The sequence below is a fragment of the Lasioglossum baleicum genome, chromosome 3 (assembly GCF_051020765.1).
Source record: "Lasioglossum baleicum chromosome 3, iyLasBale1, whole genome shotgun sequence".
Classification (NCBI taxonomy): Eukaryota; Metazoa; Arthropoda; class Insecta; order Hymenoptera; family Halictidae; genus Lasioglossum; species Lasioglossum baleicum.
The window spans coordinates 6,668,754-6,682,473 of record NC_134931.1 but is presented as its reverse complement, the minus strand read 5'-3'; the positions used below and the strand labels follow the sequence as shown (position 1 = coordinate 6,682,473).

At 45.1% G+C, this 13,720-nt stretch overlaps 1 protein-coding gene across 5 annotated transcripts in view; it reads right to left on the bottom strand.

Moving 5' to 3' along the window:
• The window catches only part of LOC143206983 (putative receptor-type tyrosine-protein phosphatase mosPTP-1), a 641,890-nt gene extending 628,170 nt beyond the window's left edge, over nucleotides 1–13,720 (bottom strand). For all 5 annotated transcript variants that reach the window (XR_013008585.1, XR_013008586.1, XR_013008587.1 and 2 more), the window contains exons 1-2: nucleotides 13,291–13,720; nucleotides 9,534–11,440 (exon numbers count right to left, since the gene is read on the bottom strand). Coding sequence is in view for 1 of the 5 variants with exons in the window: in XM_076419923.1 (XP_076276038.1) it covers nucleotides 9,534–9,642 (109 nt within the window). In the remaining 4 variants the exon portion in view is untranslated. The remainder of the gene's footprint in view (nucleotides 1–9,533; nucleotides 11,441–13,290) is intronic.

Genomic DNA, 13,720 nt, shown 5'->3' with positions numbered 1-13,720 from the left:
TAACCTTATCCTAAGTCTCAAAATCATTACATATCTTGACAGCTGACATTTCGGACGTAATTTCATGCTTCACAACCTTTCAAGCAATTTTTTTCATCACATCAAATATGGAAAATCAAAGTGAGCATTTCCGTCACGATATGGGAGATACAAAATGGTTGATAGTAGGGGAATTAATACATGAGTAGTGGGAGTCGTGAGGCGACAGCGGGGAAGAAGTTGCTTGAGCCTGATTGAAAGTATTAAATAATTTATCAACTTAGCTTAGAACTAATAAAGATTCATAGGAAAAACTTTACTTTTCATCAATGAAACAACCACTACGCGGTAATGCTGAAGCAATACTGAAGTAAGTAAACATTTTGAGACACCGCACCGTGTACATTAATGTATTTGCGCCTTTCGTCAGACGAGGTCGACGAAACTTTCTAAAGGGGTATACATACGTGTACGCTTTTCGCAGTCAAAGGGTTAATAGGCTACGCGAGCCTTCCGGCAGCAAGGAAGACTGTCCCCGTCGAAACACAAATATAATAGCAAACGTAAATAAATGCCGTCGCAGGGTTCGCCAATTTCCAAGGCAACCATGCCTGGAGGGTGTGCGAAAGAAAACTGGCAAGTTCCTCTTCGAGAACGAGGAAGATCATATTATCACTGAACACAAAGGAGAGAGAGCCTGGTTATTTCATCAAACAGATATCGATGATGAAATGGTTGTGGTTAATTATACACAGTGTAAGTCACCTATAACATTTCAACTTAAAATATCTCCGTTGTTCTTAATGATACGAGAAAATAAGGACAGACAGTTTGCAATAGAGAGAGATAGTCTCGAATTTAGTTTCGATGAAATAACCGCGCGACAGATTACATCATTTTATTACAGGATAATATCCGGTATCCGACAAGTTGTTATGAAAGACAAGTGGTGCAAAAAACAGGAAACTAGGAACCTGATCGGCGAATTAATTTTCGTCCTTCCTACGTAGAATCAATGAAACCGACAGGAGATTTCCTCCTACGTAAAAATTCTTGAAACCTGTGTGTTGACGTTTCAAGTATCGCAACGACCAATGCATATCTTAACGCTATAGTTATTCTAGCCATTGCATAGCGAAAAGTCACACCGGTAAATTGTTAATTAAACCGTGCAATCGCTAATAAATATTTAACGGTAAATATGATAATTCTACTATCGATATTCGAGCTTGTCTTATGAATATTCACAGGTAATCACGCAAAGCGCTCAACGTAGAACATTAATCGTAACCAAGCAAAAACTGTTTGCCCTTGTAGTCGCGGAAATGCAGGAACGATTAGGTAAAAAGTTGAGAGGGATGGCATTGTTTGACAAAACTACACCAAATCGCGTAGTCTCGACGCGAGCGGGTCGACAACATCTCCCGTCGACGCAATCAATAACGATTAGTTTCTACTCCCAAATGGCAATGGCCTAATGCGGATAGAATACAACCAGCTGTATTCAGATCTATGAATTACTCATTAATCTACGGTAAATCACAGGATACGTCTGTGTACACACTTTGAAATTCCAGATGAACCGCATCTTATACGGAAGAATAGCTCGTTGGCGACAAGGTGAACAGTCATCTGATTGCTGATAGCAGCCACTTGATAAAATTGTTGAAGGTTATTCGAAACGATCGTTGTTTTACGGACTATTGACTATTTAGAGTTAAAATAGGTTGTAGATTTTAGCATTATGTGGAGATGTTTAATCCTTTCGCTAACGTGGACAAGATATCTCGTTCCACAATGTCGAAGAAACGATGCTACGGAAGAGATATCTCGCGTATCTCTATTATTGATATGAAGTGTTTTCTTTGTAAATTTGACACAATTTCAATTTCGAAGGAATCGCATCGTTGGTGGAAAGTGCTTGAAGATGATAAATATAAAATACTCTATTTATATTTTTGACACAATTGTTTCCTTCCGTTGGCCATTTTTTTCGAACTACACGTTCCATTGTTGGACGAGATCTTTTTCTGTGGGTTGTATTTTTGTATATTAGATCTCCTACATCGATTACAATTATCCCTCTGCATTCCATACAGAATAAGCAATAAAACTCTAATTGTGTAAAATATGGAGTATTTTATATATATATCATCTTTAAGCACCTTCCACCGACGGTGACATGTCTTAAAAATCGATTACGTGTGTCAAATTTTCAAATAAAACACTTCATATCAGTAATAAAGACTCACGAGATGTTTCGGCCATATAGCATTGTACGACGAAATCATGGTAACGAGATATGTCGTCCATAACATCGTTTCTTCGACATCGTGGAAACGAGATATCTCGTCCATTGTAGCGAATGGGTTAAAGAACCTAGCATGGGGTAAAATGTCCTCCACGCACGGTTTAAACAATGATAATATGTTAAAACGGAAGTGAATCCTGGATTTCCGTATGCACGGAAATGCAGGAAATTCCAGAATCTAGTAGTAAGCACCGTGCTTGCGCTTGTTTAAAAGTATTACCGCAGAGTCTGGGTTAGGTCTTGATTCGGCGATCCTCAATTATACTAATCACATGTCCGTATTTTCATCCTGAATAAGAGGTTTCCCGAATTAGCCGACGGTAATGGAGTTTGCACCGCCTCGCACCGCGACGAAACTATTGAAATTGTTACCGAAGTAGGGAAGGGCAGCGTGAAGCTCTCGTCGAATCTCTGGCACGATAATCTATTATCGCGTAGCTTCGGTGCATGCCTGGGTCCAGCCGAGAGGGCAGCATACTGCCGCTTAACTTTTCGCCTAACCCAGACCCCCGTCACGTTCACCTGATTGCGCATATTTGTCAATCCGTAGGTGTTCGCGGTGTGCAACCCACGAGATCATATTACCGCTGAGTTAATCGCCAGCTTACCGCCCGAAATTAATTAGTAACCGTGGTACACCGCGTTTCGTATGCTTCTAAATGCCTATTGCCAGTTCCGACGGCCGATCTACCGCAACACACTGCGCGGACTTTGTCCGTGTATCACTGACCCATGATAAACACTAAACGGTGTGGTGCCCTACTCGAAAATCCGCTATTTCGTCCATCATGCTCATTAAATGTCACTATCAAACGCAATACTGCGTATCAACAACCATTAGGAGATCTTTCAGGCTTCGGTGGGCCGGACATGAACTTCTTCGAAATTTAACAAGCTAACCCCAAACCTGTTAGTATGATTCCCTATGACGGCGATACACTTATTTAGGGTATTTCACCTAACTTGACCACCTTGAATATCTTTGTTGTTTTTAAAGATACGTTAAATGTCTGAAGGACAAAGTTGAATGGTAAAATGGGGCTCATACGATACCAAACAAATTTATGTTTTTATGTAACTTTTTTTAGAGATATGAAGGTCACCTTCATTTTTTTTTTAAATGGAATGAGTCCAGTTAGGTGAAATACCCTGTATAGAAAGGATTCGAAAATGTTCGTTCAGAAAATAATCCCGGAAAAAAGATTATGATTATGTTCCAAAGGGTGGATCATTGGTTTCCGTTAATGACAAAAAGTTGCCATCGCTGTTGAATAATGTAGAATCGCGTATATCCGTCAAACGGACTCGCTTTATGGTTTTTTCTGGCATCCGTCATTACGAGGAAGCGAAGGATACCTTGTTCATAATTTTCCGTTCCGCCGGCGTGGCGTGTGCCTGCAAGTTAAAATATGTACATACATGGAGAGTAGACGCTCGGCGATATGCAACCGGCCCGCATAATGCGAGCAAATCAAATACGACGGAAGGACCGTTTTCATGTTGCGTGTTCCGCTTTGTTCGTAACCAGCGATGCAAGAGGCGTGCGCCGCGCCGCGCCGCGCCGCGGGGACGCAATAATCATTCTGCAGATTTGCGAATATTAAAGCACATCGACAGTTTCAGTCGTCGATTGGTCACGGCTTATCTGTGTAGACGATTTCACCCGGTGACCCGACATCGGCAAAAAGTTACTGCATTTTAATAACCCGGTTCACCTGCTCGATTCGAGCTGTTCCACGAAGATTAATGCGCCGGGATGAAGAACGGGTAGCCCCGATTATCGATTCGGGTGCCCCGCGACTTCTTCATCCAATTTCACTTTCGCCGGGTAGGTACCCTCTCTTCCCCCGTGCTATTCATGCTTTTATTATCGTGTAAAATATTCGACCGCCGCCTAAGTTCAGCAATTCCCTTCTCGCGCGCACAAATTGAAAATTCTTTATTCATAGGAGGAAAAAAGGAAGAGAGAGAACTCGTGGCGGAGCGGTGCGGTGCTGCTGGCACCCGGTATCTTTTAACATCAAACTAGGGACTGTCGATGTAGGGACGCTAAAACAATTAACAGCACGTCGCGGTCGCACGACGTTGTCATCCTCGCTCGAAAGGGAAAATCAATCTGTCTGTGTCCGTAATAGATACCGCGGAGGAATGAAACGGATAATATGGAAATTCCTGGTACCGTTTAAACTGCGAAAGAGCCGAGTCCGCGCGAAACAGAGAAACAGAAATATATAGATATCGGCTCATGTAGATTAGCGCAAGGTGTACTTTATCGATTCCGGAAGTGTAATTCGATGGGCATTGTCGGCGTTACTCTTCCGAGTATGTTTCAATATTATTCCGCGGCGGAGCCGTGAAATCCGAGCGTGTATTTTCAAGTTAATATTGATTTTGGTTTTTCACCGAGTTAAATCATGACTGACAATCCGTGGGACCTGTCTTTGGGAAACGCGATTATTGAGCTCGAACGTGCGCGCGCGCGCACCGATAAAAATACTGAACACCGTACAAGCCGGATATGAGCGCACTGGGGAACAATCGGGCCAACGCTATATTACGTGCATTAATTGTAACCTCCGTATACATTATTTCCGCATCTCGCGCTTAAATAAAATTTAATACGCATAAACGGCGCGAGATGCGCACGCGCGCGCTCTCGATGCTAATTTATGTTAATTTAATTTTCCGCTCTTTGAATCCCGGCTTAATTGTGCTTTAATCGAAATGTGTCTTCAAATTTCACCTCTCCGCAGACGAGGGGAACGGCCCGGCATTTACGCGTGGCTTCGCGATGCGAATTACGACTTATTGCAAAACGATATTGACGGGGAAAGCACCGCGTCTCATTCCCATTGCGGCAGGTATTGCGAGACTGCGGATCTTTATGCAAAATCAATTTTTCATGTCTTTATGAACAACCTACTTGCCCACCCCTGCAACATCGATTGCAGAAAACACAAGTTCAATGGAAATGTATTTCTTCTTTTGATGATTTTAATAAATCGACAATAGTGTAATACGATACTTGTAAAAACGAATCACTTTTTCAAAATTACACCCAGTAGCTGGAGTTTTTTTGAGACGTTAGAACAATTAGTTCACTAACTAATGTGTAATTCATTTTTTAAAAAATTGTTATTGACTTATTGGTTATTGTTATTGTTGTTAGCTAGAAAACTAATCTTCCAACGTCTCACAAAAACTGAAGCTGTTGGGTCCAATTTCGAAAAAGTTATTCATTTCTAAACGGTGTACGAATACTTTGTACACCCACTCTCTTTAATAATGCAAACAATATTTTGAATAATGGTGCAGCTAATTTTTACTGGTGACTCTGAGTCACCCCTCGACTGCTAAGGGTTAATAAGTCGACAACAGTGTAATACGATAAATCATCGACATTTATTATATGCTTACAGCGAGTAGGAGAGTATGAGAAGCATTGTCATCGAAAAATGACAGTACACGTGTGTTATCTTTTTTTTTTGACGTAAGTGGAATCGCGCGTCGACTGTAGTCAATGAAATAATAGCTTCGAAATTTCTACAATATTATTGACAGCGACCAATTGCCCGCTTTCGGCGACAAACCCGCGAAGAGTGCATAATGATTTAATCGAAGGAATCCGCAGTGATATATCGCCGAGCGGGAACAAATTGACCGGGTCGCGTTTATTACCGCTGTTATTAAATTTCGAAAATTTCCCAATTCGATCGATGGGGATTGCTCGCCATCTGAAGTTCGCTTTCTCTGTTCCATCGACCGAATTTTCATAAATTAAATTCTATCAGCGCTTGCACGCGAGATCAATGGAAATATTATTTCATTGAGTAAATGAACTTCTCTATCGACAAGCCTCCGATTTTATGGTGGTGGTTAAACCCCATCTCCCAACCGGCGAGCAACCCCCGAGGTACTCCGATGACGTGGAAATTCGATGCCGTGATCGATCACAGATGCCGGATAAATGATTTTCAATAGTATCGCATCGCGAGGACGAAATGCGTGTTTCCGTGACACACTGTTTCCGTATAACCGGAGAAGAAAAAAAAATACGGCATCGCGTGCTGTGCATACGTCTATGTCTTTAGGAGATCACGGTCCCGAATAGAAAATGAGCACGAGGGACGACCAGGATGCACGTTTAAATCCGGCAATCGATACGACCGTCATTCGAAGAACTACACATCGCATCGACCTGTTTTGTTCTCCGGCTTACGGGAATGCATGCAGGAGAACGGCCTGTAAATGTACAGTGAATGCATTTTATGTGCAATAGTATAAAATTGATTTATTTCAAATTATGAAAGTACTTTCAATAAAATATTCTTTGTTTTTATATATTCAAACGAGCACCTAATTAATTTGCGTGCAAAATTAAGAGAGCACTAAATTACAACTGAAAAGCGGGCGATCTTTGTTCAATCTTTGAAACCGTCTATCTCGGCTCAATTTACGTTGTACATACATACATATCTACGGCCACTCTGTGCTGCATAGTACATGGCAGCCTAGCAATTGAATAGTCAATGTTCATTGTCTATTTATAGTGAGAAACTTAAGATTAAGCCGCCGATTAATTTGGCTTTGATAGCGACTAACTTGCGTCGCTTAATGTTATCTCGATCCTGTTTGCACCGTGCATTCAATGGTCTCGTATTATTAGATTATGGATTTGAAAGCCTTTATTATTCAAAATAATCTACGAAAATTCTGTACATAAATGTTTGCAGAAAGTTTTTAAAAAGCTATGTTTTATAGAATAACGGGAGCTACACTACGTACAACAAAACCAGACTAACGAATGTTTCAAACTGTTCCCAGGATGCGGACAAGTTCAAGTAAAAATGTTCCAAAGAATCCTTTAATCTCGGGCACGGTGTGTAAGCAAACAAGTTTTTCTAATTCAAAGTTTGTAAAATCTACGACGTAATTAGAAATAGATTTACGCGCAATGAGAACGGAAGTTGAACAACTACCGGGGCAATCCTTTTCATCCGTTGTTTTCCGAACGTGAATAAAATCTCGCGATGAGTCACTCTAAATTTCGCGGGCGTTGACGTTTCCCTTGACCGATTTCAGGAATATCTGCGTACGCTTTTATTTACAGTAAAACTGGCTTATTTTCGACGGCGCGGCGTCGGGACCGGTTAACGTGGAGTTATACGGGCTCGGTCACGATGCTCCTGGTTTCGGGGGCTGAAGAATGTGCCGGAAGTAATCGATGAAAAAATGCTAGCCGTTCCATTTAACCGTAACCGTGGGCGCACGCATTACCGAAGTCGTTGACCCAGTACGATCTTTTGTGATCTCTCGTTCGCAGCAATGAAAAGGTTAAGGCAATTCCGTATCGCGTTTCGCTAGCCTCTTGTTTATCACTGCGAAAAAATGCCGACGAGCATTTTCCTCTAGTTTGCAGCGTGCGCTTTTCAATTATCGGGAAAGCTTCCGTGCACCGCGGCTCAAGTTCCTGCCAATCGGACGCGTAATACTAGTATGATCGTTTCGAAAACACTAATTTCCGGCGTTCTCCGCGCTCCAAATCACGATTCCATTGTTGCAAATTTATTTCTCCGCTGCCTCGCGCCAGCAACGATCCAACGGATAAATAAAATACAAAACACACGCGCGCGCGCACCGGCGTTAAGATTAATTTTAACGTTACCCCGTGTTCAGTTCTCTCTTATTTTATCTCGCACTCGCGTTCTACTTTTTTCTTCCTCTCTTTGTTTACACTGGTCGCAAAAAAGAGCCCGCCCGCGAAAGAGTAAAAATTCAGCAAAATGCAATTAAACGTTCTCGACGATCTAGGGGCCGGTGAGAAAACAGAGACTGTGTTAGTTGAACTGTAAACACCGCGATCTTTCCGTGAGAACGGGAAAACGCGGTATTTACGGTGCACCGTGCCGAGAATAGCCGGCACAAAGTATCTCAAACATAATGCAATCTCCTACCCGACAAGGGTGTATCAGATAATGAGGTATTAACGCTGAGCAAAACCTGTGAAATACAGGTAACCAGAATAAAGTACGATTCTGCTGTGAGGATTAGGTGCATGAAAAAGTTGGATCCTTTCCCCTTTGAAGATAAATTTAAATCCAAATTTCTTGTTGCAGTCCGCAAATTTAATGCCAGTTTAATGTACATATTGACTTGGTATGCGCTTTTGAGCCAGATCTCGCTGCTGTCATCTGTGCAACGTTTCCTTCTCGATAAATTTAAAGTTGAGAGTTCAACATCCAGTAAAGCGCATTTGCCAGGAACCCTTTCCTGATCGAATTAAGTGAAGCAATGAATTGGTGGAAGACGAATCATATTCAATACGTCTATTTAATTAAAGACGAGGAATTGTGCGAGCATACGGATTGTAACTCGTCCGGAAAATATGCAGATTTGATGGAGGTATTCAATGCAAGAAAGCGACTTTTTCTCGATGGGTTTTCAGAAAATGTTGTTACTGTAGTTGTTAACAGGAAGGTTTCTTCTGGACAACAACGACCAGCTTCACTGATTAGTAAGTGCTCGAACGCTAGCAGGATTATTTGCACACACGTTTGTTAGAACAGAATTGATTGATAATCAGCCTTTGGAAGATTCTGACGTCACAACAGAGGAGATTACGGTATTACAGATAGGAATTAGAACGAAATGTACAGTAAATGTTTGTGAAAAATAAAATGATGAATAAACTTCGAATAAATGATGTGAGAAAATATAAACGTTAACACGTAAATCTCTCTTTCTCCGAGCACCCTTTGAAATGCGGTAACCTTTTTTTTAAAGTCGACCAAACGACTCGAGTTTTTCAAGAACTTCCGTGGAAGGATTAGTTTATTACATGACGTGTAAAAGATTTTGAGAAAATTGAAGTTGGTGCGAATCGCGAAGTAATAATTGCTTTCCACCGCTTTTTTTATCCGAGCCTCTTATGGGAATTGAAAATATACCGATTGTAAATGTCGGTAAGACACAGATAAGAAAACCTGTAAGAAGCAACCTGTTTCTTCGCAGTTCCGACTGAATGCAATTGTTTTGAAAATAATCCTTCTAACATTTAAAGAAACTCATTTGAACCAACTTTTAAAAAGTTATGCTTTAAACGGTGTACGACACTGGTTTACGTTTACGCACCGAACGCACAAAATCCGCAGTGTAACGATCGTGTCCGAAGAACATACAGAATTTCGCACTTGGGATTCACACGGAATTTTTCCACGAATCTAGAAAGTATTGTTGCACTCACCAGGTTCGAGAAATCCACCGGCAGCCGCCACTTTGAAGACGCCCCACAACAGATAGGTGTAGATAATCCGCACCTGCGTCCACCAATCCATGGTGTGCATAAGCTTCATCCGCCCTATGCGGGCGGCCTTCTACTCGACCCTAATCAAACTCGATCAGCCTTGACGCAGGTCATGCGATAAATCGAAGCGGTTCACTTGTCGGTCCTTTCGGCGTCGATCGGCGGGAAGATGGACGCGTCTCTCTGTTCACCACAGCTAGAAGGTCCGTTCAGGATCATCGAGATCGCGACGATTTATCTCGATGCACTGACGGTCATACCCTTATACGGTTCACTCGTGAGATCGTCCATTGGGATCCACGTAAAGCGAAACAAATGAGATGAACTAACTCAACGAGATGAACCAGATGAACAAGATCAATGCGATCGCGGAGCGTTTTTCCACGCGTGTTACGCACGATCACGTCGATTCACCACAGCGAGAGTTTTGTCACACTGTACGGCGAAACGTGCTGCGACAACGACGTAAACGAAGCACGGATTCACGCACGAGATCACCCACGCAACCTGACCCTTCCCTCCAAAAAAAATCTTTCCTTGGAGTAGAGCGAGAGTAGAGGTCCCGAGCCGAAAAGTCTTCCGAAGAAAAGACCGGATCCTCTAGCCTCGACACTTGCCGGTCGCGGCACTCGCGTACGTACGTGTTGTCCGAATCACGACAGCTCAAACACTGACGACGCGCCAGCTTTCTCAGCCATTCTACCCTCCCTCTGTCGGTTCCTCCACCCACGCACCGAACCACCACCCTGTGTTTTTCTCTCCGCCGAGCACCCTCGGTCGGACGATCCCGCGTGCTCTGTGACTCCCGCGTTTTCGTTTCACTGGATAATCGGGATTCTAATGCTCTAATGCCTGCGTCCCCGATGGCTTATCGGCGCGACCTGCTCCTGTAGATGAAAACCGGCTCCTTTACAGGAAACTACGTCCGTCGGGCTATTTCTGGAGCGAGCCGAGCGATGCATGGCTGGCGTGCGCCTTCGGTCAACGGGCCGCCTTCGTGGCCAATTAATCAAGCTTTTAAGCGGTTTCTTGCGACCTGGCCCATCCGCCACGATCCACGGAATTGAGCCGATTCCTGGGTAGCTTCCTTCGACTTCGACGAGGTTCTCCGAATGTTTTATAGATAACCAAACGGTTAGTCTGTTTTCAGTTCTGATAGGTTTCCTCTGCGAATAGGTTACACACTTAGACTTTGTTTTAAACAGCGACACCGAAGATAATTAGCTTATAACGATCACATGCAATCACACATAACACGAACATTGATAACTTGGATTAAACTATTTGGACGAGTATAGTTCACACGAGAGTAGCATTCCTATTATGTAGTTTTGGCGTGGGTCGTGGAGAACGTAGTTATTCTCTGAACGGTGGTGGTTCTCCAATTTCGCAGACGGTGCGGGAAGAAACGCGAAACAAAGGAAGAAACAGATGCGCCCTCTTCCCTCTCCGAGGAAAAGTTTGCACGCCACGCCGGCCGCAAGCTGAAGAAGTTTTCCACGGAGTGGTTTTTCGCGGACCGACACGCTCCGTTTCGTTCCGGTTCGTTTCAACTGGAGGACATCCTAGGAGACCCCACGGACGGAGAGCCCCGGCTGGCACACCTCAACGCTGTCGCTCGTACCTTCTCCACGTGAAGAGGACTGTCCGAACTTGAGCGCGAGATCTGGCCGGATGTTTCTTGCGACGTAGCTCGGACGATCTTCGAGCTCGTCGCGGTCCGTGCGGAATCAAAGGTCCTCTATCGCACCTGGTGCTACCCTGGACGAGCCCTCGTGTCCCGAACGGAGCTGAGATGGTCTTTCTTCGGTCGGAGCAGCCACGTATCCACGTCCCGCACGTATCCACTGAAACCCAAGGTAGAGACTAGTAGCCGGCGCGAAGGAGGCGGGCCGCCGCGGAGAGGTTCGCCAAAAGAGGGGAGGATAAGGGAGAACGAGCCCGCGACGCCAATCCGAGGAGGAAGGGACACTGCGAGGCAGCTCGCGACTGGAATCATCGTGGGCAAGGGACCGAGAGAGCAGAAAGAGAAAGGGAGAAAGGAAGAGTGGGAGAGAGAGGGAAAGAGAGGTAGCGAAAGTCAGCGAGCGAGCCGGTCGTCGAACCGGTTTCCACGCAAGAGATCGCAACAGGCCAATTGGAAATACCACTGACAATGAGTCCACCGTCGGCCTCTTTACGATCTTCCCGGCGCTAACCTGACGATTGAGAGTCTGCTCTTGCCGGGTCTAGATCCGGATAAGACCAAGACCGCGGAACCAGTTACACCGTTGCCGACCAGCCGATCGAGCATTTTATCGGTCTCGCTGCAGAGGAATGACCACCACGACACGTAATCGTTCCTCCTTAGTGCTCAAGGTCACGAACGAGAGGAGAAGATACCTCTCCTGCCTCCTCGACCCGGTGCACACCGGCGAGTGTCGTTGGCCCACGCGAGTCGAACGATAAAGATAACGCTCGAACAGCGTCCCGATGAAAATTGATAAAGGCGTAAGAGAGAGAGAGAGAGAGAGCGTGGGTGGCTGGCTGGCTAAGGTCGAAGATCACAGACGATACCTGGGATGCCGCGCGAGCCAGTAACGCCTGTCAAGAACGATCGTTCCCGGGAGTTTTAAAAATTTTACGAGGTCACGGGGACCAACCTTTTAGTCGGCAGACGATTGCGCGACACCGTGAACCGAAGGCAAATCGGCGAAGGGATCGCGACTAGATTCGATTCCTGGTAGAGGCTCGCTATGATCGATCGGCTACGACGGATACATTTTTTACAAGGCTAACTGAACAAGTACCAGTTCCCCGTTTACATTTTTCCCGGGAGGACTTGCCGCGGGACGAACAATCGAAACTGTTCGGCGCGGAGAACGTTCGCAGTGCAATTTTCGATTCAAAATGGCACTGTGGACGCATAAATTTTCCATTTCTTTTTTTTTCGATTCCGGTTCGTTTCGGTGGCTGCACTCGTCGCGAAATATTGCAGTCCGACCTCAATTAACAGTCGCCGCGTAAGCAATGCGAGCATTATTGATGTTCCGCTAGCAACTATCGCCGACTGATTAATAAACGTGTCCCGCCGCGCGATTAATAACCCGCCTCCGCTTCCGCCCCGATGGGAGATCTTTGAAAAACGCGCGCTACCGACGAGGAATATTTTATTTTCTCAATTCTATTGTTCGCCGGGACACACCTTGTCCCGAAACCGCGACAAGTGGCTCGGTTCGATTCAGTAAACGTTTGTCGTCCTAAGCGAAACTCGTGGAATTCGATTCGCCGATTGAAAGCAACGACCGATCGGCTGCCAGCGTTTCGTGCAACAGTTCCGAAAGCTTAAATGGTGACGGATCGTGCGATGGGACAGTCAAATGATTTATTTAGCAAGTGCCAGGTCGAATGACGCGAGTCGAGCATTTACACTTTTATACTGTGAGAATACGATTGATTTCTACGATATACATTTATCAAGGAGGAGTTGGGGGTAGAACCAAGGATGGCACAGAAGTCAAAGGGCTCGTTCTACTTGCTATTAAGCAATGCCCTCTTGCGACATATACTCGTGTATATATTACATCTATGAGTTGAGGGAGCGAAGATCTCCGGGCGGAAAGCACGAGGACGATCTCGCGAACGATCCAGCCGGAGAAACTTTCTGCCCATCCCCCGGAAAAATTGTTTTTCCCCGATGGTGTCTACGGTCTCATACCTTCCCTTCCCCGTCCGTTTTCCGGCGCGAAGACTGACAAGTACAGGGTAACGAACAGACAAAGTTTGACGATCGCTAAACACGCGCGCTGTGGCTGCCAGGCGCGGGGGATTCTCGGAGCTTTCTTCCTCGGTCTCTTTCTACGTGCGCGGAGCCGATGTAGTATCACGCGACACGCCGACGACGGTCGTCGTCGATGACCCGTTGCGATCGTCACGGTGATCGATCACGATCCTCTCTATCCCAACGAAATCCTACTCCCAGAGTCGGGTGTTACGTCGCGAGCCTAATATCCTGATCCCGTCCCCATGCCGTCTCGTGCCGTCCCGTCCCGTCCCGTCTCGTGAGCGCCTCGACGATCGGTCCTCTGAACGTCGCGACGCTGCACGTCCCACAGAATCACGATCCGCACTGGTACGCCATCGAGCGT